This window comes from Cebus imitator, unplaced genomic scaffold (assembly GCF_001604975.1).
Source record: "Cebus imitator isolate Cc_AM_T3 unplaced genomic scaffold, Cebus_imitator-1.0 Scaffold22, whole genome shotgun sequence".
In the NCBI taxonomy this organism is placed as follows: domain Eukaryota; kingdom Metazoa; phylum Chordata; class Mammalia; order Primates; family Cebidae; genus Cebus; species Cebus imitator.
In genome coordinates this window covers 225,862-253,180 of record NW_016107337.1, presented here as the reverse complement: position 1 = coordinate 253,180, position 27,319 = coordinate 225,862, and the positions used below count along the sequence as shown (strand labels likewise).

At 36.4% G+C, this 27,319-nt stretch overlaps 1 protein-coding gene across 1 annotated transcript in view; it reads right to left on the bottom strand.

The window, feature by feature from the left end:
• The window catches only part of CNGB3 (cyclic nucleotide gated channel subunit beta 3), a 158,980-nt gene that overhangs the window by 112,474 nt on the left and 19,187 nt on the right, over positions 1-27,319 (bottom strand). The window contains exon 3 of the mRNA XM_017521803.2: positions 23,058-23,184. Within this exon, the coding sequence (XP_017377292.1) occupies positions 23,058-23,184 (127 nt within the window). The remainder of the gene's footprint in view (positions 1-23,057; positions 23,185-27,319) is intronic.

Sequence of the window (27,319 nt, the reverse complement as noted above, 5' to 3'; positions counted from 1 at the left end):
TTTGTTTTATGTATCGATTTGAAAATATATATTTGAGATTTGTTGATATGGACAACACTGTATTCTTTTTGTTACTAACAAACATGTTTTGTTAACATAATTTTTTGTAAATATTTTAATGGTTGTGTAATACACATTTAATAATAGCTATAAAAAATTATTTACCTTTTCTTCACATTATAGCACATTGGAAAGTAACTATTTTTAAGGCACCAGAAGGTAAACAGATGAAGGTGTTTGAGGCTAGAGGCAACTGTCTTGTGGCACTGGTTGAACAGACAGATCGTGTTATCATTTTTGAAGGCTCAGAAGATCAATGAATCAGTAATCTGTTCTGCAGCATGGCAGAATCCACTAGTGGGACAGCTCTTCTTACGGGCATTCTGTATTGTTCTATTACTGTGCATTTAAGATTAATACACATTTTATATTATTATAGATAATTATAGATAATGATATATTTCTTATTAATGTAGATGCTGTAACAAAGATGTTGTAATATCATCTCTGACCATGAAAATTTTATACATTTGAGATTATTTCCTTAGAATAAATTCCCTCAAATATTAGCATTGAATATTTTTGGACATAGATATTTCTAAGAATCCTGATACCTACTAATTGGTTTTCTCAAGAAGTACCATCTACATTTGAGAACGTCTATCTTACCTCCCCTTCTCTAACATTGAGTGGTATTTTAAAAACATTTCTGCTAATTTGTTAGCCAAAAACATGGTATGTAATTTTAATGAGCATTTTTTGGGTTACTCTCAAGGTGAATGCTTGCACATTTACTTATAAGTCACTTTTTTCCAACTTGTAAATTGTTGATTTTGAAGTCATATCCTTTTTTTCTTTTCTTTTTTGAGACAAAGTCTTGTTCTGTTGCTCAGGCTGGAGTATAGTGGCTGTAATCTTGGCTCACTGCAACCTCTGCCTCCCAGGATCAGGCAATTCCCTTGCGTCAACTTCCTTAGTAGCTGGGACTACAGGCCCATGCCACCATGCCCAGCCTATTTTTTTGTATTTTAGTAGAGATGGGGTTTCACCAGATTGGCCAGGGTGGTCTCGATCTCCTGACCTCGTGATCTGCCCACTTCAGCCTCCAAAAGTGCCGAGATTACAGGCTTGAGCCACCATGCCTGGCTGTCACATTCTTTTTTTAAAAAAAATCTCTTTGTGTAAGCTTTTAATATATATGTATTAAATATTTTTTTCACGTCTTGCTCTATTTTTTAAATTAGGAGAGTTTTTATTTTGATGTAGTCTAATTATTCACATTTGCCTTTGTCATTTCTTCCAGATTAAAAGTTCTCCATAGATTTCATGAAGATTAATTTTTATATAATTTTTAAAAATTGATTTTACTTTTAACTTCATCTATATGAAATCTGTTTGGCTTGTTGTCATGCCATAAGGAGCTAAAAATACTTTTCTTTCTTTTTCATACAGTTGTTTACTATCTAACACCATTTAAAAATAATCTTTGATTTTCTTGTGATTTATGATGCCATCTTGATTTTCCTTAGTATGCCATTCTTTTTCTATTAGAGTCCTACTTAAAACAAGACTAATTAATTTTTCATATATATCCACATATTTATAATAATATGAAATTCTTTATTTATAGCTTTATTATAGGGACTCTTTCCCTTCCACTTACAGGCATGGTTAAAATGAAAAAAAAAAAAAAAAAAAAAAAAAAAAAAAAAAAAAAAAGAGTTTGTGTTGTGGCTGCATGATGTCTAGTGGACTGGCACTAGAGGGCAGTGTGAGTGCATGTTTATGGGTGTAAAACTCCCAAAGGCCGTTCTGAGCAGAGTGGAAGCTTTGTTGTAACTGATTGCTGCTGAGCCTCTTTTTCTTAACTTAATCCATGCTTTGGTTCAACAGCCTGTACAGTAGGAGCCAGTACTGGGGAGACTACTGCATGTTGTCAGGGAGCTTGTACAACCAAGTGAAGCCTTATTTGGGTCTTATACTGTGAATTTATTCATTCAGTGATTTGTATTTTTAACAAAGAATCAGTAGCTATGGTGTTATATCTGAGTGATTATAAGTCATTTTTACTTTTATTTTGTGGTTTTTTTCAAATTTCCTACTGTGGACATGTAAAATATACTATGAGAAAGAATAAATATTATAAAAACGAGTATTTCTTTTTATTTATTTGTTATTGTACTTTAGGTTCTGGGGTACATGTGCAGATCATGCAGGATTGTTGCATAGGTACACACATGACAATGTGGTTTGCTGCCTCCATCTTCCCGTCACCTACATCTAGCATTTCTCCCCATGTTATCCCTCCCCGACCTCTCTACCCCTGCCTACTTTCCCTCCCTTGGCCTCACCCAACAGACTCCAGTGTGTGATGCTCCCCTCCCTGTGTCCCTGTGTTCTCATTGTTCAACACCCACCTATGAGTGAGAACATGCGGTGTTTGATTTCCGTTCTTGTGTCAGTTTGCTGAGAATAATGTCTTTCAGATTCATCCATGTCCTACAAAGGACACGGACTCATCATTTTTCATGGTGGCATAGTATTCCATGGTGTATATGTGCCACATTTTCATTCTCCAGTCTATCGTTGATGGCCATTTGGGTTGGTTCCAGGTCTTTGCTATTGTAAACAGTGCCGCTATGAACATATGTGTGCATATGTCTTTATAGTAGAACGATTTATAATCCTTTGGGTATATACCCAGTAATGGGATGCAAAAATCAATACTGGCAAGTCAATTGCAACAGCGCATCAAAACGCTTATCCATCATGGTCAAGTAAGCTTCGTCCCAGGGATGCAAGGCTGGTTCAACATACGCAAGTCTATAAAAGTAATGCACCACATAAACAGAACCAAAGACAAAAACCACGTGATTGTCTCAATAGATGCAGAGAAGGCCTTCGACAAAATTTGACAGTGCCTCATGCTAAAAACTCTCAATAAACTAGGTATCGAAGGAACATATCTCAAAATAATAAAAGCTATTTATGACAAACCCACAGCCAATATCATACTGAACGGGCAAAAACTGGAAGCATTCCCTTTGAAATCCAGCACTAGACAGGGATGCCCTCTCTCACCACTCCTATTTAATATAGTTTGGAAGTTCTAGCCAGAGCAGTTAGGCAAGAAATAAAAATAAAGGGTATTCAATTAGGAAAGGAGGAATTCAAATTGTCTCTATTTGCAGATGACATGATTGCATATTTAGAAGACTCCATGGTGTCAGCCCAAAATCTCTTGAAACTGATAAGCAACTTCAGCAAAGTCTCAGGATACAAAATTAATGTGCAGAAATCACAAGCATTTCTATACACCAATAACAGACTAACAGAGAGCCAAATCATGAGCGAACTGCCATTCACAATTGATACAAAGAGAATAAAATACCTAGGAATATAACTAACAAAGGATGTAAAGGACCTCTTCAAAAAGAACTACAAACCACTGCTCAAGAAAATAAGAGAGGACACAAACAGATGGAAAATATTCCATGCTCATGGTTAGGAAGAATCAATATCATGAAAATGGCCATACTGCCCAAAGTAATTTATAGTTTCAACAGTATCCCCATCAAGCTACCAATGACCTTCTTCACAGAACTGGAAAAACCACGTTAAACGTCTATGGAACTGAAAGAGAGCCTGCATAGCCAAGACAATCCTAAGCAAAATGAACAAAGTCAGAGACATCATGTTACCTGATTTCAAACTATACTACAAGGCTACAGTAATCAAAAGAGCATGGTACTCGTACCAAAACAGAGATATAGACCAATGGAACAGAAAAGAGGCCTTGGAGGCCACGACATACATCTACAACCACCTGATCTTTGATAAAACTGATAAAAGCAAGCAATGGGGAAAGGATTCCATGTTTAATAAATGGCGTTGGGAAAATTGGCTAGCCATGTGCAGAAAGCAGAAACTGGGCCCCTTCCTGACACCTTACACTAAAATTACCTCCAGGTGGATTAAAGAATTAAACATAAGGCCTAACACCATAGAAACTCTAGAGGAAAACCTAGGCAAAACCATTCAGGACATAGGCATAGGCAAGGACTTCATGACTAAAACACCAAAAGCATTGGCAACAAAAGCCAAAATAGACAAATGGGACCTAATTAAACTCCAGAGCTTCTGCACAGCAAAAGAAACAATGATTAGAGTGTACCGGCCACCAACAGAATGGGAAAAATTTTTTGCAATCTACTCATCTGGCAAAGTGCTAATATCCAGAATCTACAAGGAACTAAAACATTCACAAGAAAAAAACAAACCCATCCAAAAGTGGGAAAAGGATATGAACAGACACTTTTCAAAAGAAGACAGATATGAGGCCTACAAACATATGAAAAAATGCTCATCATCACTGATTATTAGAGAATTGCAAATCAAAGCCACATTGAGATACCATCTCATGCCATTTAGAATGGCAATTATTAAAAAATCTGAGGACAATATATGTTGGAGAGGATGTGGAGAAATAGGAACACTTTTATACTGTTGGTGGGAGTGTAAATTAGTTCAATCATTGCAGAAGACAGTGTGGCACTTCCCCAAGGACCTAGAAATAAAAACTAGTATTTCTTATTATTTCTAGCCATCAAAACTTATTGCAAATTACAGTTGGCCCATAAGTGATGTAGAGGTTAGGGGCACGTGCCCTCCTGTATAGTTGAAAATTCCATATGATTTTTGACTCCCCCAAAAGTTAACTGCTAATAGCCTACCGGTGGCCAGAAGCCTTACCTTGTTCATACCAATGGGTACATATTTCATGTTATATGTATTGCACACTGTATTCTTACAATGAAGCAAGCTAAAGAAGATAAAATGTTATTAAAATCATAAAGAAGAGAACATGTATTTACTATCCCTTAAGAGGAAGTGGATCATCAGAAAGGTCTGCATCCTGTTGTCCTCATGTTGAGTAGACTGAGTAGGAGCAAGAAGAGGAGAGATTGTGTTGCTGTCTCACAGATGGCAGACAGGAAAGGAAGAAACTCCGGGGATAAATGTAACCACAGTTCAAATTCTTGTTGTTCTAGGGTCAACTGAATTAAAGATTGCATTTATGGTAGGAATAGAAGAGAAGAAAACTTCATTAGGCTATAGTTTCCTATACTGTTAACCTGGAATGATAAAAACGTGGCTGTAATAGAAATGGAAAATCTTTTAGTTTTTCCCACTTCTCTTAAGGCATTGCTCTGAAGAACTTCCTACCCAGGCTTTGGGAACTGCATTAGGGACTTGGAGGTTTCTTTCTAACTGATTGGCACTTGGTCCACTGTGGGACGCTGAGACAATGATTTTCATGTCAGGGATACTGTAGCAGTCATGTGTTTCAAGCTGGCCCATAAATGATGTAGAGGTTAGGGGTATCTGACCTCAGAGTGCAATTTCTCACAGATTAGTTCCATAGTTCTTTTCATACAGCGCTGGTCATAAATAAATTATAATGTAAATTAAATTCTTTTGGCTATCTTGTCATCTGACTGTCATTTAAAAAATTGTCACAATGGAAAAATACATTAGGAGTTTCAAACAACTAGTGACTTTTAAGGTGCCATCTACTTTTTTCTTTTTTTGAAGTGTCATCTGTACAATCAAATGACAGAATGGTAGTACATCTCTTTCATTCAGAGGTCAGCAACAACTCACCAGCTGGAAATGTGGTATTAGACGCTGTAGTTAAGGGCAGATTGGCACTAAAAATTAGATTTAGAATTAATGTAAATTAGCATGTCCAAGCATTTAAAGCTGACAGTCAATAAACTCCTCCCCACACCTCCCAAAATACATCTTGGGAGAAGCAAATTGCCTAGGAATTCTAATTAACTGCTGAAGTCCTTTGCCAATATTTCACTTTAAGTAGAATTCTCGTATGTATTTCTGTTAGTGAGTAGGCAGCTTTCTTCTTTGGCCAGTTAAACCTAAGGTCTTGGAAGTTTCCATTTTCATCGTTTAAGTTTTGTTTAGTTCTTTACTGTGTTTACCAGTCCAAATTATAGTATAGACCAGTAAACTATTTAAATCCTCCAGAGTGAATAAACTTCAGGTGTGAGTAAAAGAAAAAGGCGCTGGCAGACATCCCCCACCCCCTACAAATGTCCATGCTCTCATTCCTAGAGCCTGTGAATATGTTACATTACATGGCAGAAGGAATGTTGCAGGTTACAGAGTTTAAAATGGGGAGACTATCCTGGATTATTTGGACGGGCCCAATATAATCATGGAAGCCCCTAAAAACCGACAGTATTTTCTGGCTGTAAGCAGAAGAGATGCTGCGGACAAAACGTTGTCAAACCAAATACCAAGGATAGGCTGGATATCAGAGACGTGGCTGACATGAGCATCGGGGGTTCAGAGAGGAGTTATAGCCTGAGTTACATCCTTCTGTGGTGGAGCTGCAGGTGGTTTACATATAGCAGCATAGGCTTCAACTTTAGGTGGACAGTGTGACAGTAAGTTGCTGGGTTTTGTACATTTATATTTGCACCAATGCATGGAGTTAGTTAAAACGATGTGGATTATAGTAAGACACAGACTAAGAATAGTGAGTGATACAGAACCAGATGCTGATTTTAAGAAACCAACACAGAAACCTTTTGCTGCTGCTGTTACACTTGGCTAAATTTTCAGCTGGTCATTGATGAGGAAGACTTACTAACTTCAGGACTTCCTTTATTGAGGCCCTACACCGACAGTGAGCTAAGTATGGTAATTTAATTGTAGTTGCTTATATAAATTATCTGTTAATAAACAAAACACAGTTCCTTTCATATTGTAGTTTATATCCTTTAGTGAATCTTTTAAAAATATATTCTTAAAGTAGGGAGTGAAATACTTTTCCAGGTGTCATTAAAACCCAATATGCTGATGTAAGACAAATAGATTGATGATTGTGTAAAGATTGCTGTACCTAAGGAGGTGAACTAGGCAAACTCTCTTCCCCTTAGATTAATGTCTGAACAAGACCTATTTAAGTCTACATGAACCATATGTTACATTTTCAGTTCCTTTCAAAACACATGTTAGTACAGTTTAAGCAAAACACTCATTACTTTAAAAAATACCCTCTGCTTCTAATTTTAAAAGCATGTGAGTAAATGTATTGCTCATTAGAGTGAGAAAAACACTGTATTGAGCTCCAAGTAGGTAAAAGTGCAACAGCCTTGAGAGCTCTTTCATGTGGCCACCAGTTGTAGCTTAATCTGGGGAAAGTAAAACCTTTCTCCAATTAGCTTTGACCTGAATAGAAGACTTGCTGTGTCTCTCAGCCTGGTACTTTTGTCATGTGGACTGATGCCTACTGAAGTCCAGACTTTAGACTATTGTTTTCCTTTCATTCAAGTCTTAAATCATGTCCTAGACTCTGGAGGTGAACACTTAGTGCAATCACTCCCTGATTACAGTGCTTTCTCCAAATCTGGTTATCATATGAGTCATTAGAGTAATTGCAGTTGAAACCAACAATTGTAGAGAGGAAGTCAAATGCATAACTTCTACTTCTTGTACTTGTGGAATCATTTAAGCATGAGGGTTCAGTTTTGTTCTTGACCTCAAATACCTTAAAAGTACATTAAATTGTGAATTTTCTATGAACCATTCAAAAAGACTTGGTGGTATTTTGTGATAAAAATATGATAAAATCAGACATGAAGCTTGATCAGATAAATGTATTCATGGAAGATGCTCAGAGTTACTTAAGAGATATTAACTTGACAATATTTTACATTTAATAATTTATGAATAAAATCACACATTTATGGTAAAAAACATTATCTTCCCTTCAAAGTTACATAATTCAAGGCTCTCATGCATCCATTCACTCATATATTCATTCAGCATTTATTTATCATAGGCCTATAATATGCCAGAAAATGTTTTAGAAATTGATAATATAGAAATAAGTATAACAAAGTCCTATCTTTATATTTGAAGATACTTTACTTTTTCGTTAAAGAGAGACAGATAATATAAACTTAAAAAATATAGAATATGTCAGGTGATGATAAATGCTGTGAAGGAAAACAAAGTAAGGAAGACAGAGAGTTAAAGGTACCAGTATTTTCTAGAGTGGTCAGAAAAGGCCTCTCTGGTAAAATAACATTTGAGCAGAGACCTTGAAAGGAGTGAGGGAAGACTTATGTAGCTATCTGGGGGAAGATTGTTCCAGAGAGGTTGGGTCAGAGTGAGAGGGTGAGAGTGGTAGAAGCTGAGGTTAGGGAGACAGTGGGGGGTTAGTGGGTCAAAGGCAGATAATATGGGGCTCTGTGGGCCATCATGAGAACTTCAGCCTTTACCTTGAATGAGATAGGAAGCCACTGCAGAATCTGGAGAAGAAAAGGATGATCCGCCCTTCAACAGGATCATCCAGGCTACTCTGGTGAATATAGACCATAGGATGGCAAAGAGTGGAAGCGAGGTGATCAGTTAGAAGGCTTCTGCAATAGCTACGTGAGAGACATGAACTAGGACAATAGCAGTGGAGGTCTGAGATGTGGCAAAGTCTAGCTATAGAGCAAAGGACTAGCTGACAGAATTTGCTATTGGATTGGCTGCATTGTAGGAGAGAAAAAGTAGGGTGCATTTTGGGGTTGAGCAAAGAGAAGATGAAGAATGTACTGAGATGGGGAATACTGCAGGAGGAGTAGGTTTGAAAGAGGTAAGGGAAATTAAGAGTTGGTTTTGGACACATACATTTTGATATGTCTGATTCCACCAAGAGGAAATTTTAACTCAGCAATTGGTTATTCAACTCAGGGTTTTGAGCAGAAATACCAATTGCAGATTTAAATTTGGGAATCATCAGGGTGTCAATGTTGCCTGCAACCATGGGATGGAATAAAATCACTTGCCAACAGAACCCAGGTGAAGAAGGGTCTGAGGATTGTGCTTGTGCCCTTTCAAGTTTAGAAGGTGGGGAGGTGAGGAGGAGCCATTAATGACTGGGGAGGAAGAGTGGCCAGTGAGGGAGGGCAGCGGTCAGAGGAGTGGGATCTGGGAAGATAAATAAAGATAGAAAAGAGTGGGAGATCAACTCTGAATAATTGCTGATAGGTGGAATAAGTAGAACTGAGAAATGGCCATCAGTATACACTTGTTCTTAGCCAAAAGGCTGAGAAGCAATGGTCATCAGTATAGAGGGCATTGTTAACCCTGGGAAAAGTGGACAGAAGACAGTAAAAGCTTTCTTTTCTTTCTTTTTTCTTTTCTTTCTTTCTTCCTTTTTTTTTTTTTTTTTTTTTTTTTTTTTTTTTTTTTTTTTTTTTTTTTTGAGACAGGGTCTTATTCTGCCACTGAGGCTGGAGTGCAGTGGCATGATCATGGCTCACTGCAGTCTCAGCCTCAACCTGCTGGGTTCAAGTGATCCTCTTGCCTCAGACCTCCTAGTAGCTGGGACTGCAGGCACATGACACCACGACAGAAGAATTTATTTATTTATTTTTGTAAAGATGGAGTCTTGCCATGTTGCTCAGGCTTGTCTCAAACTCCTGGGCTCAAGTGATCCTCTTGCCTTGGCCAATGAAAACTTTCATAATAGCAGATAAAAGCTGTGGAATACGGAACAAAATCCTGGCTGAAACAGATTCAGAACATGGGAGTAGAGGAAGCAGAAAAAGTGAATATAGGTAACTGTTTTGAATAAATTTGCTGTAATGGGGAATAGAGAAATAGGGTATGGCTGGTCACTCATGTGCAGCCCAGGGAGACATTTTGTTGCTATTGTTTAAATGTGGAAAATGCTACCACATGTTTACATCCTTATAGAAATGATCCAACAAAACTAGGTGTTGTGGGAGTGAAAGGGCGCAATTGCCACAGTGGTGTCTGTGACTAGGCCAGAGGGGATTAGCACACTAATAAAGGAGGTGTCTTAGATGCAAGTATGTTCGGTTCATTCATTGTTATAGAAGTAGAAGCTGATAAAATGGGTGCCGACACAGACACTTTACATTTGCTGGTGGAAGCACGTAGAATTTTTCTTCTAACTGTACCTATTTTGTCAACTTGTCTCCTGGCTACTTTTTCCTCTAGCACAGAGTAACACAGTTCTTTCTCTATTGTCCGTCAATGTTTCACAATCCCCAGCGCTTGGCTGAGCTCAAACAGCCCTGTTCTGTGAGCCTGCTGCCCACATAAAGGGCATTGGTGAACAGTTGCATATGAACAGCTGCAATGAAATGAATCATTAGGCTAGGTAGAAGCAGTTTACCTAGCTGATTGTTGGCACGAACTGCTGGTCTATTACTTGTCTCAGCAGAGTTGGAGTGAACATTTATTGATATAGAATTATTAGACATTTAAGCTCTCAGTTTTGTGTTTTACCGCATTGCATGAAAAACTGTCCTGATACTGCGGGATGCTGGAGAAGTTAAAAAAGAAAAAAGAAAGAAAGCATTACCTTTCATATAAAGGAAGAATGATCAAGACATTTTATGGCTAATGAAAGCAGCAGCCATATTTGAAAAGAAATTCCTATATTTAAAACAAGAACACTATTTAATGCTAAAACTGTATTCATAAAATTTCTATAAGAAATTCAAAAACTATGTATATGTTTCCACTTTGTGATTCCTCTGCTAGGAATCTACTAGAATAAAGACATAATGTTTTATTGACAATGTGATTACCTTCAAATGTATGTATTAAGTGCCAGACCCTGAGCTAAACAGTTGAAATAACTGGGAATTGCCTCACTCTGGCAAATGAGTTAACCCCCATACCTTCATTAGCTAACTTGCAAGTCTCTTCCTTGCATGTAAAAGAAAGGACAATATGGGGGTGCTTTGTAAACGGCCATTCTCTACCCTGGCTGCCATAAGCTTAGCTTACTTTTAGGTTACTTTTAAGTGCTTTTCTCAACTAATCTGCATAGCATTTGTGCTGCTTCTTGAAAATCTGTGAACTGTAAATCAATGTACTAGTTTTGCTATTTCCCATGCCTGAAGTTATCTCTCACTAGGTGGAAATCTGTTTTCTTCTTCAAAAGACTCAACTTCCTTGTCTGCTATTGTCACCAGGTAGGGAGATCTCCCCATGCCCATCGCTATGTTTTCCTCTCACGTGGTTCTTGTCTCCTGCTAATGCCAGTCCTAGGCAGACCAATCACTTTCCTCCTCCCAAGAGAATGAAGATCTTAAGAAACAGTAGTCATCCATTTATTCTCTCACCTTGCGGAGCTTGAATTTTACCTGTTAGCCAGATCTTCCAGCTGTCATCAATCAATTAACTTTCAAATAGATTCAGCCAGACCTCTTTTCTAATTAGCTTATATTTGGGCTACTATGAATGAATTAAAGAGGTTGGCTACAAAAACATTCTATTACCATGGAAGACTGCTTATTAAATACTGTCAGACAAAAAATGCCTAAGATATAAATATCTAAAAAAATTACAATGTAAAACAAAACCCTAAAATCAACACTTATAAAAATAAACTGGAAGGAAATACAATAAAGCTAAATATAAAAATTATTTTTCATATAATTTTGATTCTTTCTTCCATAACTGCTTTATATTAGAAACAACATTAATGAATGTTTTTCCTGTTGACCACATGTCATATTTTATAATGAAATTACATGGTTTGACAGTGAACTTCTTTAGAGCTTTTCTATTCTTTCAAGGCAAAAATGGTAAACTGGTGACCTGTAGCTGTATTTTGTTTGACCTATCATTTGAAAGAATTTTAATTTATTTTGGTAGTATTGCAAAATATGTAATTCTAGATATTGGAGTGTTTTTGAATAAAGAAGAGGATATGGCACCACTAGGCTCGCTTTTCCATATGGCAACCCTCAGCTACGTGGGTTCTTTGTGACAGGAAGGACCTCTTGGTGCACTTAAGTTCACCTCTGTTTCTCTTTTCTACCTCCTGTCTCTTTTGTTATCAGGTTCAATCTATTGTTTTAATATCCCCAGTGTGCTTTATTCATGGATTTTACCTGCCTGCATCATAGAAATCTGAGATTGTTCACTCTTATAATTTTCAAAAACTTTCAATCAACCAACCAACCAATCAGTCATCACCTGGCTCTCCTCACTTTGCTAGGAACACAAGAAGACCCATTTTTTGAAAGTCATAATTTAAGTGCCATAAAACAATATAGGAATTGTCCATATCCACCTTTCTATGCCAAAAGAAAGGAACGAGACTCAGAAGTTCTGTCAGCTCTGATTTTCTATGGCAACAGGCAACGGAGCTGTCATCTCTCCATCCTAAAAAATGAAGTGATTTAAGATAGGTCCACAAACTGTCTGTAGGCTGGTTCCTCTCTCAGGGCCATTGCACACACTTGTAAAATTTTTGTACTTTGTCTGAAGAATCATGTCTAACCACCTACCTGTAAAGCACTCTTCTTGTTTCTGATCCTAGCCAGTTTCTTCTTGGTACAGGTAGTTTTTGGTAGCATTATTAATGACTTTTAAGGATAGAAAGCACAAATGGAGGCTCTAGTAGGTAGTTACCACTCAAAGATATATATAACATGTGATACATAGTATGTGAATATTATATATAATATATACCTATATATGTACTATGAGTAATGACTTTTTTTGAGGTAAGGGTGGACTTTCATTGCACTGTTTTGATAGTATTGCACTTTTTTTGAGTTAAGGGTGGACTTTCAGGGTCACTGTTTTACTTTTGGGATTACCTGATATATTGGTTTATTTTAAACTATCAATTAAAGTACACTGTGTTTCTGGTATTCAATTTTGTAAAAAGGAAAATGAAATTGTTGAGGTAACATATCAAAGATATCAAAGATATAAAGCTAGCTAAATAGCTAACAATTTTAAAGTATCTTAATGCAAATCAAAATTTAAATGTCTGTTATCAATCCCAAAATAAAATCATCAGTCACCAGGGAAAGAGGCAATGAGAATTTTTATGTCTGGATATTTTGCTGATTCTTTCTTTTTCTTCTATTGTGGTTATGATTTATTTTGTAATACAAAGTCTTTTTTATTTTTAGGTAGTAAAGTTTACTAAGCTTTTCTTTTATTGCTTCTGAATTTTGAATTTTAGAATTTAATGTTCATTTCTAGGATGTAGAAGAATTGTCATTTTCCCCTTAGTATTTGTATGGTTTTATTATTTTATATTTAAAACTCTGGCTCATTGGGAATTTACACTGGTTGTGGCACAAGGACAAATTCAAATTTAGATTTTTCCATATGGCTACATAGTTGCTCAAGCACTACTTACATAAATCTACCTTTTCTCTATAGATTTTAGACGCTAACCTTAATATACTATATTTTATATGCAATTATATCTATGTATTCTCTGTTCCATGGGTTGATTCATATGCCAAAAATTAGACTCACACACAATAATAGTGGGAGATTTTAACACCTCCACTGTCAACATTAGACAGATCAATGAGACAGAAAATTAACAAGGATATCCAGGCTTTGAATTCAGATCTGGACAATGCAAACCTAATAGACATTTACAGAACTCTCCACCCCAAATCCACAGAATATGTATTCTTCTCAGCATCACATGACACCTACTCTAAAATTGACCACATAATCAGAAATAAATCACTCCTCAGCAAATGCAAAAGAATGGAAATCATAACAAATAGTCTCTCAGACCACAGTGCAATCAAATTAGAACTCAGGATTAAGAAAGTAACTCAGAACCACACAACTTCATGGAAAATGAACAACTGGCTCTTGAATAAATAATGAAATGAAGGCAGAAATAAATATGTTCTTTGAAACCAATGAGAATGAAGACACAATGTGCCAGAATCTCTGGGACACATTTAAAGCAGTGTCTAGAGGAAAATTTATAGCAATAAATGCCCACATGAGAAGCAAGGAAAGATCTAAAATCTATATCCTATCATCAAAATTGAAAGAGCTAGAGGAGCAAGATGAAAAAAAAACTCAAAAGCTAGCAGAAGACAAGAAATAACTAAGATCAGAGCAGAAAAGGAGATAGAGACACAAAAAAACCCTTCAAAAACTTAATAAATCTAGGAGCTGGTTTTTTGAAAAGATAAAAAAAATAGACAGACCACTAGCCAGATTAATAAAAAAGAAAAGAGAGAAGAATCAAACAGGTGCAATAAAAAGCAATAAAGGAGATATCACCACTGATTCCACAGAAATACAAACCACCATCAGAGATTGCTACAAACAACTCTATGCACATAAACCAGTAAACCTGGAAGAAATGGATAAATTGCTGGAAACTTGCACCCTTCCAAGCCTAAACCAGGAAGTAGTTGAAACCCTGAATAAACCAATTACAAGGGCTGAAGTTGAGGCAGCAATTAATAGGCTACCAACCAAAAAAAGCCCAGGTCCAGATGGATTCACAAAAAGTACAAAAGAAATGACACGAAAAGCTGGTTCTCTGAAAAGATAAATAAAATTGACAGAACATTAGTGAGACTAACCAAGAAAAGAAGAAAGAAGATTCACATAAGCTCAGTTAGAAATAAAATGGGAGATATTACTACTGATCCCACAGAAATACAAAAGGTTATTCAAGGCTACTATGAATACCTTTACACACATAAACTAGAAAACTTATAGAAAATGGATAAATTCCTGAAAACATACAACCCTCCTAGATTAAACCAGGAAGAAATAGAAACTCTGAACAGAACAATAACAAGCAGCGAGATTGAGATGTTGGTAAAAAATTGCCAACAACAACAACAAAAAGTCGAGGACCAGGTGGATTCACAGCTGAACCCTATCAGACATTCAAAGAAGAATTGGTACCAATCCTATTGACACTATTCTACAGGACAGAGAAAGAAGGAATTGTCCTTAAATCATTTTATGAAGCCAATAACACTCTAACACCCAAACTAGGAAAGGACATAACAACAACAACAACAAAAACAAAAAACTACAGATCAATATCCCGACGAAAAATAGATGCAAAAATCCTTAACAAAATACTAGCTAACCAAACCTAACAGCATATCAAAAAAGATAACCCACCATGATAAAAATGGGTTTTATACCAGGGATGCAGAGATGATTTATCATTCATAAGTCAATAAATGTGACACATCACATAAAGAGGATTAAAAACAAAATCACATGATCATCTCAGTAGATGCAGAAAAAGCATTTGACAAAATCCAGCATCCCTTTATGATTAAAACCCTCAGCAAAACTGGCATAGAAGGAACATACCTTAAGATAATAAAAGCCATCTATGGTAAACCCACAGCCAACATTGTACTAAATGGGGAAAAGTTGAAAGCATTCATCCTGAGAAGTGGTATAAGACAAAAATGTCCACTTTCACCGCTTCTATTTAAAATAGTACAGGAAGCCCTAGCCAGAGCAATCAGACAAGAGAAAGAAACCAAGAGCATCCAAATCAGTAAAGAGAAAGTCAGACTGTTGCTGTTTGCTGATGATATAATCTTATATGAAGAAAACCCTAAACACTCATCCATAAAGCTCCTAAAACTGATGAATGAGTTTAGCAAAATTTCAGGATACAAAACTAATGTACACAAATCAGTAGCTCTGCTATATGCCAACAATGACCAAGCTGAGAATCAAATCAGAAACTTAATTTACTGTAGCTACAAAAAGTAAAATAAAATACTTAGAAATATACCTAATAAGGAGGTGAAAGTCCTCTACAAGGAAAACTACAAAACACTGCTGAAAGAAATTACAAAAACACAATCATGGAAACACATCCCATTGTGTAAATGGCCACACTGCCAAAAACAATCTACAAATTCAATGTGATTCCTATCAAAATACCACCATCATTCTTCACAGAACTAGAAAAAAACAATTCTAAAATTCATATGGAACAACAACAACAACAACAAAAAAACCTCGCAAAACCAAAGCAAGACTAAGCAAAAGAAACAAATCTGGAGGCATCACATTAGCCAACTTCAAGCTGTACTATAGGGTCTTAGTCACCAAAACAGCATGATACTGGTATAAAAATAGGCACATTGACCTGTGGAACTGAATAGAGAACCCAGAAATAAAGCCAAATACTTACAGCCAACTCATCTTTGACAAAGCAAACAAAAATGTAAAGCAGAGAAAGGATACCATTTTCAACAAATGGTGCTTGGATAATTGGCAAGCCACATGTAGAAGAATGAAACTAGATCCTGATATTTCACCTTACACAAAAATCAAATCACGATGGAAGGCTTACATCTGAGATCTGAAACCTAAAAATTCCAGATGATAACATCAGAAAAACCCTTGTAGACATTGGCCTAGGCAAAGACTTCATGACCAAGAACCAAAAAGCAAATGCAACAAAACCAGAGATAAATAGGTGAGACTTAATTGAACTAAAAAGCTTCTGCACAGCAAAATAAATAACGAGCAGAGTTAACAGACAACCCACAGAGTGGGAGAAAATCTTCACAATCTATGTATCTGACGAAGGACTAATATCCAGAATCTGCAAGGAACCCAAAAACATCAGCAAGAAAAACAAATAAACAATCCCATTAAAAAGTGGGCTAAGGACATGAATAGACAATTCTCAAAAGAAGATGTACAAATGACCAACAAGCATACAGAAAAATTCCCAACATCACTAATGATCAAGGAAATGTAATTCAAAGCCATAATGCAATACCATCTTACTCCTGCAAGAATGGTCATAATCAAAATATGAAAAAATAATAGATGTGGGCATGAATGTGGTGAAAAAGGAACACTTTACACTGTTGGTGGGAATGTAAACTAGTGCAATCACTATGGAAAACAGTGTGGAGATTCCTTAAAGAACTAAAAGTAGAACTACTATTTGATCCAGCAATCCCAATACTCAGTATATACCCAAAGGAAAAGGAGTCATTATAGGAAAAAGGTACTTGCACATGCATGTTTATAGTAGCACAATTTGCAATTGTAAAAATATGGAACCAACCCAAATGCTCATCAATCAACAAGTGGATAAAGTGTGGCATATATATATTGTGGAATACTACTTAGCCATGAAAAGAAACAAGATAATGGCAATTGCAGCAACTTGGATGGAATTGGAGAGTATTATTATTATTATTTGAGACAGAGTCTTGCTCTGTTGCCCAGGATGGAGTGCAGTAGCATAATCTTGGCTCACTGCAACCTCCGTCTTTGGGTTCAAGTGATTCTCATGCTTTAGTCTCCCAAGTAGCTGGGATTAGAGGTGCACACCACCAGCCCAGCTAATATTTGTATTTTAAGATAGATGGGGTTTCACCATGTTGGCTAGGTAGGTCTCAAACTCCTGACTTCAAGTGATCCACCCATCTTGGCCTCCCAAAGCACTGGGATTACAGGCGTGAAACATTTCACCTGGCCAGAATTGTAGACTACTATTCTAAGTGAAATAACTCAGGAATGAGAAACCAAACATTGTATGTTCTCACATAAGTGGAAGCTAAGGGTTCTTATGCAGAGACATACCAATGATATAATGGACTTTGGGGACTCTGAGGAAAGAGTGGGAGGTGGGTGAAGGTTATAAGTTTACACATTGGGTACAGTGTACACTGCTCAGGATGATCTCAGAAATCATCACCAAAAGTCTTACTCATATAACCAAACATCATCTGTTTTCCCAAAATCTATTGAAATAAAAATAAATAAAAAATGATTTGATGATCTGTTGTTTAAAGTATTTTCAATGTTTAATTATACAAGTATTGCTTACTATAGAGGAAAATTTCAACTTGGGGCTAAAAGTAATAGTGTATTATTTTTATTATTCATCCCACAAAATTGGCAAGTGTGTAGTTGTAGGTTTCCTTTTTTTAAAAAAATAAACAAATTATTAAATATAAATTGCATTTTATTTTTGTAAACTTGATAGCTGACATTCCTTTTCTATTTCAACTACAAAGTCACATATGGTTTTTTAAGCATCTTTACTATAGTGATTCTTGCTTTTTCTAGCTACAAGACAATAAACGTCAGTGTTTATGAGTGGTGATAAGATTCTGAATTCTATTCTGCTCTCATTGTTCTTGCTGTGAAACCTATTGATTGCCTATTTTAGAACCACCCAAATAGAGACAGATTGCTATTATGAACAAAGAAGACTGTTCATAGAAATAACATTCCTTCTCAGTATTATGAGTAACAATAGTGATGAAAAGGCATATACTATAGCGTAAAAGTCAGTCTTGCAGCACACCCTAGTCACAGGCACTGAACATTTCACTCACTTGCTTGTTCATCATTTAACCACTTAACCTACCAGCCGTTCAACTCTGTCCCCTTTTTTCCAACATAGCTATTTGACATTTCCAGGCAAAACACATCTTTTGCTTGGTATTCATTAGCATCCATCAAAATATATTTTTTATATTAAAAAATAAGGCTAGTCTGAGACAAAGTGCCAGAAATAAGCTGTTTTTCTTGGTAAGGAGCAAATAACATCAGTGGGACTTCCCAGGGGTGAACCCTGTGTCTTTCAAAAGCTAAGTGTTTCATTTGACAAGATAATGAATTGTTTGCTTTTGAGGGTGAAGAGTGGGACCTATAGAGTTTCAATTCCTTTATGTACATAATGGAGATGTGTCAACTTGACTGAGCCACAAGGTGCCTAGATATTTGGTCAAATGTTATTCTGGGTGTGTCTTTGAGGATATTTTGGATGACATTAACATTTGATCCAGTAGACCGAGCAAAGCAGATTGCTTTTCCTAATGCGGGTGGACCTCATTCAGTCAGCTGAAAGCCTGCTTAGTGCAAAGATGTTGACTCTCCTGAGAGAAAGAGGGCATTCCTGCCTGACTGTTTGAGCTTGGACATTGGTCTTTTTCTGACTTCAGATTCAAACTGAAACATTGTTTCCTGTTGGGCCTTAAGTTTCCTGGCTTTTTGGGCTGGACCTTAGATCATTGGCTGTTGGTTCTCAGGCTTTCAGGATTATATTGGAACTACATCATTGGCTCTCCTGAGTCTCTAGCTTACTGACTGCAGATCTTGGGACTTCTCAGCCTCCATAACTGCACAAGTCAATTCCTTATAATAAATTTATTTCCCTCTATATGTATATATCCTGTTGGTTCTATTTCTCTGGAGAACCCTAACAGATATACATAATAATCTCTATGTCTCTGCTCCTCTTGGTGTTCACTTCTGCCCATCTTTTAAGCAGGACAGAAACTAAAGGTGTAATCAATAATATCACACTGCACTTCTCACACACAGACAGCAAAATCCACACTATGCATTCTCCCCAGTACTTATTGATCAGTTCAGACATATTAATCCCTATTTAGCTCAAGGCTTAGGCGAGAAGATAAGGTACTTGCACTTAGAATAAGAAATCTTATTTTAAATTTTCCAAGTTTAATAATTGAGGTGAGATCTAGTCACTTGCACAGCATCTATATTTAGTTCCTGCAATCAATGAAATACTTAATTTTTTTTTGAAAAGAAAGAGCTTCTTAAAACCTGACCTTGCTCAAGGTTAAAGATGCTGATATTTAATAACTGAAAATACAATGGTAATCTTTTACTCATCAAAAGCATTGTGAAGTAATAATTTCAATAATTGTTATATCATTGATATTTTCTTATCATGTATGATAACTGTCCCTAGGATTCTAGATGTGGTACTGTTGTTGCCCATGAGATCAGAATAGAAAGCTTCGGTCAGTTCTACATGTTACTGAATGTTAAGATTCCCATTAATTTTAGTCAAAGGTGATACTGGAGCTTCTAGTGCCCCTTTCAAGTTGTCCCTTCAGTGCAACTGGTTTTCACCCAATCCTGAGAAAATGTGTGAACAACCATCTAATAACAAAGCAAGAGCTTTAAGCTAACTGGGGTCTACTCAGTTTGTTAATCCTTCTCAAACCACTCTGCTATCTATATGGCAGCCAAGAAGACACTAAAATGTGCTCTGACAAGATCATGTCGTTTGCAGCAACATGGGCGGAGCTTGAGGGCATTATCCTAAGTGAACCAACACAGGAACAGAAAACCAGACACCACATGTTCTCACTTACAAGTGGGAGCTAAACGCTGAGCATACAAGGACACAAAGGAGGAAGCAATAGACATCAGGGCCCACTGGGGATGGAGGGAAGGAGGAGGCTGAGGGTCAAAAAACTACCTATTGCATACTGTGCATATTTCCTGGCTCATGAAATAATACGTACATCAAACCCTTGCAACATGCAATTTATCTGTACAATCAAACTGCATGTGTAACCATAAAAAAGTATTCTAGATTTAATACTTTTGCCATCTCAGGATAGTGATATTGACGAAAGGCCATGTTAGAAGAGAAGTAAGGAATTGAGAGCTTTACAGCCTCACGTTTTTTCCTCATTATCTTTGCAATCTGCTACTGGTTATTCTTGCTCTTATCAAATATTCTGAGCAGGAAAGAATGGGAAGACTTGGAGAGCCACTTGTATCTTGCTCTCTCCTCCTGAAGAAGCTATACAGTTTTGAAAATCTAGAAGTTCAAGTAAACCCATATGTTTGGATCAATCAATTCATTCATTCATTAAATATTTATTGAGTATTTACCATGTGCAAGGCATTATTGATGTAGGTACCGGGGATACTAATCATCAACAAAAACAGACATGGCCCCTGCCATCATGAAGCACACAATGTAGAGAATGAGACTGATGGATTTTTTAGGCTGATAATCATATAAAATGCATCAGCAATAAATGCTATGAAAAAGATCTTATAATAGGGGCACATGGTCTAGTTAGGAAGATCAGGGAAAGCTCAAAGAAAGTAATGATCATACTCTTAGATGAAGAATGAGTAGAAGTTAATTAGGTAACTGGGGAGGAAAGAATAGAACAAGCAGAGGAAGTACCATTTGCAAAAGTCTGCAGCAGGAGGGAACATGACAAATATAAGAGACTGAAATAGAATAAGTGTGACTGGAGCACAGAGGATGGAAAGTTGCGTGCTGGGACAGGACAAAGTAAAATCAGGTGAGAGACAGACCAGGCAGGCCCTTAGAGGGCATGTCAAGAAGTTTTGTGTTTTTGAGCTATGTGGCTTGACCCCCACTTCTGGTTAGTTGAAATGTTTCCACTTCCACATTTCAGAAGAGTATAAGAAATACTAGAAATGGGGCCAGGTGCCATGGCTCATGCCTGTAATCCCAGCAGTTTGGGAGGTCGAGGTGGGCAGATCATAAGGTGAGGAGATTGAGACCATCTTAGCTAACATGGTGAAACCCTGTCTCTACTAAAAGTACAAAAAATTAGCTGGGTGTGGTGGTGCATGCCTGTAGTTCCAACTACTTGGGAACCTGAGGCCGGAGAATTGCTTGAACCTGGGAGGTAGAGGTTGCAGTGAGCCGAGATCGGGCCACTGCACTCCACACTTGGTGACAGAGCAAGACTTTGTTGAGAAAGAAAGAAAAAAGAAAGAAAAAAGAAAGGAAGGAAGGGAGGAAGGAAGGAAGGAAGGAAGAGAGAAAGAGAGAAAGAAAGGAAGGAAAGAAAAGAAAGAAAAAAGAAAAAGAAAGAAAAAAAGAAAGAGAAAGAAAGGAGAAAAAAAAAGAAAGAGAAAGAAAGAAAGGAGAAAAAAGAAAAGAAAAGAAGAAAGAAAGAAAGACCAGGAATAAATATGAATTAAGAAGACTTTATCTGCCAAAAAATTATGGCTTCAACTTCACTCCTTTGGAAATCTATTAATTTCCATGGGTTATTACAAAAAATAAACATTAAAATTAATGCTAGTAAGGGAGATTAGTTTAGAAGGCTAGGAGTGTATTGATGTGAGGGAGGTAAAAGTTCTCTTTGGGAATTCAAATCTTTTGAAGTCTAATATTAGGAGAGCTGACACTATTATAAGCAAATGAATTAACCTTTCAGTGTCTTGGGTTGCTTATCTGTTGAATGAAGATAATGACAATCCGCTAATAGGACTGAAAATCATTCTGTAAACAACAATAGTTAAAATATAAATAATTACTTGTCCTGTTGTTAGATTCTAGTCCTTACCTCAGAATTTAAATATCTCTCTGCCAAAATAATACGTCAAGTTTTATTTTTGTCAAGTAAAAATATGTTTATGTGCACATGTGTGTGTATATCTGTGTGTATGTGTGTAGATGAGCTTGTGTTTATTTTCATATAGGCAAATCTGTGTTTATTGAAAAAGCTTTCTTTCTTTCTGATGCCAATTGTTTATTCAGCAACTTCCTGGGTCCTAGATAATCATGATGACTCCTACTGACAGCAGATAGTTTAACACAGTAGAGGCACGGCTGAGAAAGAAGGTGGGTGGGGTGGGGTGGAGTGGGATGGCCGAATAGGTACTTTTAACTTCTTTATAAATGACAACTCTTTTTGTCTATTAAATAAGAAGAATGTGCTTTTATAGTTTCATAAACATATCACAGTTATATCAACTATAGTTAAGCCATTCAAACTGAATCAGCAGGTACATAGTACTATGCCAAGAAGTGGCAAAATGAAGGACCTCCTTTGGATTTGTTGCAGATTTAATATTCACATTTACATTGTCATCTCATTTGTGGCATTTCCAATAATTTTATGGGAAGTATTTATAAAGGTGTGTTCCTTCAGTGGCATAAAGATATCCCAGTTCTGTAATTATTCCTGGTTAGCATGCCACACTTTCTTTAGTAGATAAAAGGAAATCATAATCAATCTTTGGAAATAATAAAATATTTACAGAATTGGAATAGCTGTTACTTTGTGAACTTAAAATTTTTTTACCATTTCTTTTTAAAATTCATGCCTAGTAAACATATAGGCTGTTTCCATGATGATACAATGATTCATACGCATGATCTTATGTGTATGAATAGCAATGTTTTTGTTGTTGTGATTTGGCCTATAGCCAAATGGCTGCCTAGAGATACTGGTTAATGGCCATGCCTAGCCAGTGAGGTACAATGAACTGGGCAGAACCAACCTTTTAGTTATGATACTGTTCTCTTGTATTGTGTGAATATTGACTTTTTTCTGCCTTTATATTCGACTAAAGGGGAGAATGGATATTTGAGCTTTTTAGGGCAGGCTGAGCAATATCTCTAACATGTGCTATGTGTTTTACTAAATGTTCACCTGTTTGGACCTTCTTTCCCAGGGTCCACTTCCTTCTCTTCCAGCATTGTTCTGGTTGGTTCTGCTGCATTTTGAGGGTCAGGGTTTGTTGTCAGATTTCCAGAGGAATTTTTCTTGGAGAGTTTGTCTGTGAAAAAAATTCACATAGATAGAATAATGTATGCCACTCTTGACCCAGTTATATTTGACAACCTGAGCTACAAAGATGCTGCTTGTTTTTTAGAATAGTCTTCTCATGAACACCTCCCCTGGGACTTCAGCTAAACAAAGAAGGACTTTATGCAGGAAGAATTGACCTGTAGACACCTTCAGGCCAATGAAAAAAATATGGTCATATGCTATTTAATGACAGAGATATATTCTGAAAAATGCATTGTTGGGTGACTTAGTCATTGTACAAACATCATAAAGTATACATATATTATACGAATCCTGATATTATAGCCTACCACACACCAGGGCTATGCAGTATAGCTTCAAATCTTCTGCAGTCTAATATTAGGAGAGCTGGCCCTATTACTATAGGCAAATGAATTAACCTTTCAGTGTCTTGGTTGCTTATCTGATGAGTGAAGATAATGATGATCCACTAATAGGACTGAAAATCAGTCTGTAAACAACAACAGGCTCCTATGCTACAAACCTGTGCAGTATGTTACTGTACAAAATGCCTTAAGCAATTCTAACACAATGGTCAGTCGGTCACTCTGTGTATGTAAACATAAGGGAAAAGGTACAGTTTGAAATATGTCATTACAATCTCATGAGACTACCCTCTTTTATGCAGTCTGTTATTGACGGAAACATGTTTATGCAGCACATGATTGTAATTGAAGTTGGTGTATTATATAATTAAGAATTCACAAGATATATTTCTTTCTGATATTGGCAAAGCTGAGAATAAGAATTCATCATTCAGAAGGCATTTTTTTTTTTTAACATTTCTTTTTTTTTTTTTTTTTTTTTTTTTTTTTTTTTTTTTTTTTTTTTTTTTTTCATTTTAGGTTCTAGCAGAAGGCATGTTTTGCTAAAGTATTCATAATTTTGGGCTGAAATTGATGCATCATAAAATTCAGAAAAGAATAGGGAAAAATGATGTGATTGACATTATTTTAGCACTTGCATTCTCTGTTTCTATGAAATCAAATTTTTGTTCTTGGCTTGCCCATCTTTAAGTTGTGAAATTTTTTTCTGAAGAAACAACACAAACTAATATGTACCAGCTTTATTTTCAGTACAGAAATTAATTTCTTCCTTTCAAGCCTACGAATACAATTTCCAATTAATATAGTTTAAATTGTAATTTACCCAGAGAATAATCAACTTACTGGTAAATATTTGGATTATAGAGAAAATTTTAGAGAAAGTAAATTACTTAATATTAAAAGAAAACATAGAAGCAGAAAAGAAATAAGAACAAATACAATTTACTAGTTATTCATTATCCAGTTTCCAACTTATTTTTAATTGTATGTCTTGTGCTTAGAATATTAAAATGGAGGCCCAAATAATCACTCTTATTTTCTTGTTATACATTATAAAGATTTAAGCAAACCCAGTATTGAAAATTTGGATTTACTGAAGTGATAAATCAGGGGATGATCGCTTTACACAACTTTTCACCGTAACAGTCCTTTAATATGAACATTTCTAAGATCCATCTAAAAATCTTTCAATGTATTAAGCTTTTCAGGAACAAGTTTCAGGAATAAAGGAAATCATAAAATTGAATTACTACTTAAAGTTTTCAAAAGCTTAAGACTAAGAAAGCTTAAATTCTCGAATTTCCTAAGACACTTTTCTTCATTGTGCATCTCCTATCTACGTTTATTTTGGAATTATAGTATTTTTGGCTAGAAGATAGAAAACACACTACTAGCTATGTTTTTGTTACTTTTCAATGAAAAAGAAAAACACAATTCCTCAATTTACTTGGGATACAAATGTCTAAATATAATCACATCCTTGAAATCTGTGTGTAAAGATTATGTTTAGGTAAAATATTGAAAGTTGTAGGATAGGGACCCTTCTGTACAGGCACATGTGGTACACTAATGAGTTTATCAGTATCCAACAGATTTCAGAATAAAAAAAAATAGCGCTTTCAATATGTCATTTTGTACTAACAAGCTTTTGATGAAAATAAGAGAGTAGGATCGGTTTGCGTTATTTTTTTGGGTCAAGTCATATTTTTCCATTTTTCTTTACCCAATCAAAACAAAAATCATATAGATCAGACCTCTGACAAATTGCCATTTTGTTTTTCTGTCTGTGAAAGTGGCAGCCTAATCCTTTTTCATATCCGCAAATACTTGGACAATTACTGTATGATATTTAGAAGCAGAATTCTTAATTGCTGGCCATGGATGTCTAGTGCATTTTTGGTTTGAAATCCTTAAAGCCATATGTTATATATACCTTTTATTACATAGAGAGGATCCAGAGTTATCATGGGCTTCCCAAAGGAGTCTGGACCAAGAAAAATGTTATGAATCATTGTATTCTTATGTGTTTCTAGGAGCACTTAGACTAAAAGAAAATTAGGATTGATAAAGAACATGAAATATGACTAAAAATCAGAAAAAAAATCCTGAATGTAAAACAGGTAGAATCTGCATACCATTTTTTAAAGGCTTTTATTGGCTATGTTGGATTTTTTTTTTTTTTTTAAGACATAGTCTCACTCTGTCACCCAGGCTGGAGTGTGGAGTGCAGTGGCATGATCACGGCTCATTGCAGCCTTGACCTCCTGGGCTAAGGTAATCCTCCTGCTAAATGGATCACTGGTAGCAACCTTACTGTTCTGCAACTGCTGCAGGTGATCCCCAGGCAAGCAGGACCTGGAGTGGACCTCAGCAGTCCTGCAGCAGAGGTGCCAGACTGTTAGAAGGAAAACAAGAAACAGAAATAACTTCATCATCCACAAACTAGAAGTTCACCCAGAGACCCAATATGAAAGTCAGCAACTACAAAGACAACAGGTGGATAAATCCAAAAAGATGCGAAGAAACCAGAGCAAAAAGGATGAAAACACCTGAAACCAGAATACCTCTCCTCCTGCAAGGGATCATAACTCCTCACCAGCAAGGGAACAAGGCTGGATGGAGAATGAGTGTGATGAAATGAGAGAATCAGACTTCAGAAGGTGGATAATAAGAAACTTCAGTGAGCTAAAAGAACATGTTCTAACCCAATGCAAAGAAACTAAGAACCTTGAAAAAAGATTTGACGAAATGCTGACAAGAATGGACAAAATAGAAAGGAATATAAGTGAATTGATGGAGCTGAAAAACACAACATGAGAACTTCACTAAGTATGCACAAGTTTCAACAGCCGAATTGACCAGGTCGAAGATCAACTCAATGAAATAACACGAGAAGGCAAGAATAGAGAAAAAAGGGTAAAAAGGAATGAATAAAGTCTCCAAGAAATGTGGGACTATGTGAAAAGACCTAATCTACATTTGATAGGTGTACCTGAATGTCAGGAAGAGAATGAATCCAAGATGGAAAATACTCTTCAGGATATTATCCAGGAAACCTTCCCCAACCTAGCAAGGCAGGCCAATATTCAAGCCCAGGAAATACAGAGAACACCACAGAGATATTCCTCAAGAAGAGCAACCACAAGGCACATAATCGTCAGATTCACCAGGGTTGAAATGAGGGAGAAAATGCTAAGGGTAGCCAGAAGGAAAGGTCAGGCTATCCGCAAAGGGAAGCCCATCAGACTCACAGCAGGTCTCACAGCAGAAACCCTACAAGCCAGGAGAGAGTGGGGGCCAATATTCAACATCCTTAAAGAAAAGAACTTTCAACCCAGAATCACATATCCAGCCAAACTAAGCTTCATAAGTGAAGGAAAAATAAAATCCTTTGCGAACAAGCAAGTACTCAGAGATTTCATTGCCAGCAGGCCTGCTTTACAAGAGCTCCTAAAAAAGGCTCTACACATATAAAGGAACAACCAGTACCAGCCGTTCCAAAAACATAACAAATGGTAAAGAGCATCAACACAATCAAGAATCTGCATCAACTAATGGGCAAAACAACCAGCTAGCACCAAATGGCAGTATCAAATTTACACATAACAATATTAACCCTAAATGTAAATGGGCTAAATGCCCCAATCAAAAGACACAGACTGGCAAATTGGATAAAAAGCCAAAAGCCACTTGGTGTGCTGTATCCAGGAAACCCATCTCACATGCAAGGATACACAAAAGAAAGGGATGGAGGAAGATTTACCAAGCAAATGGAGA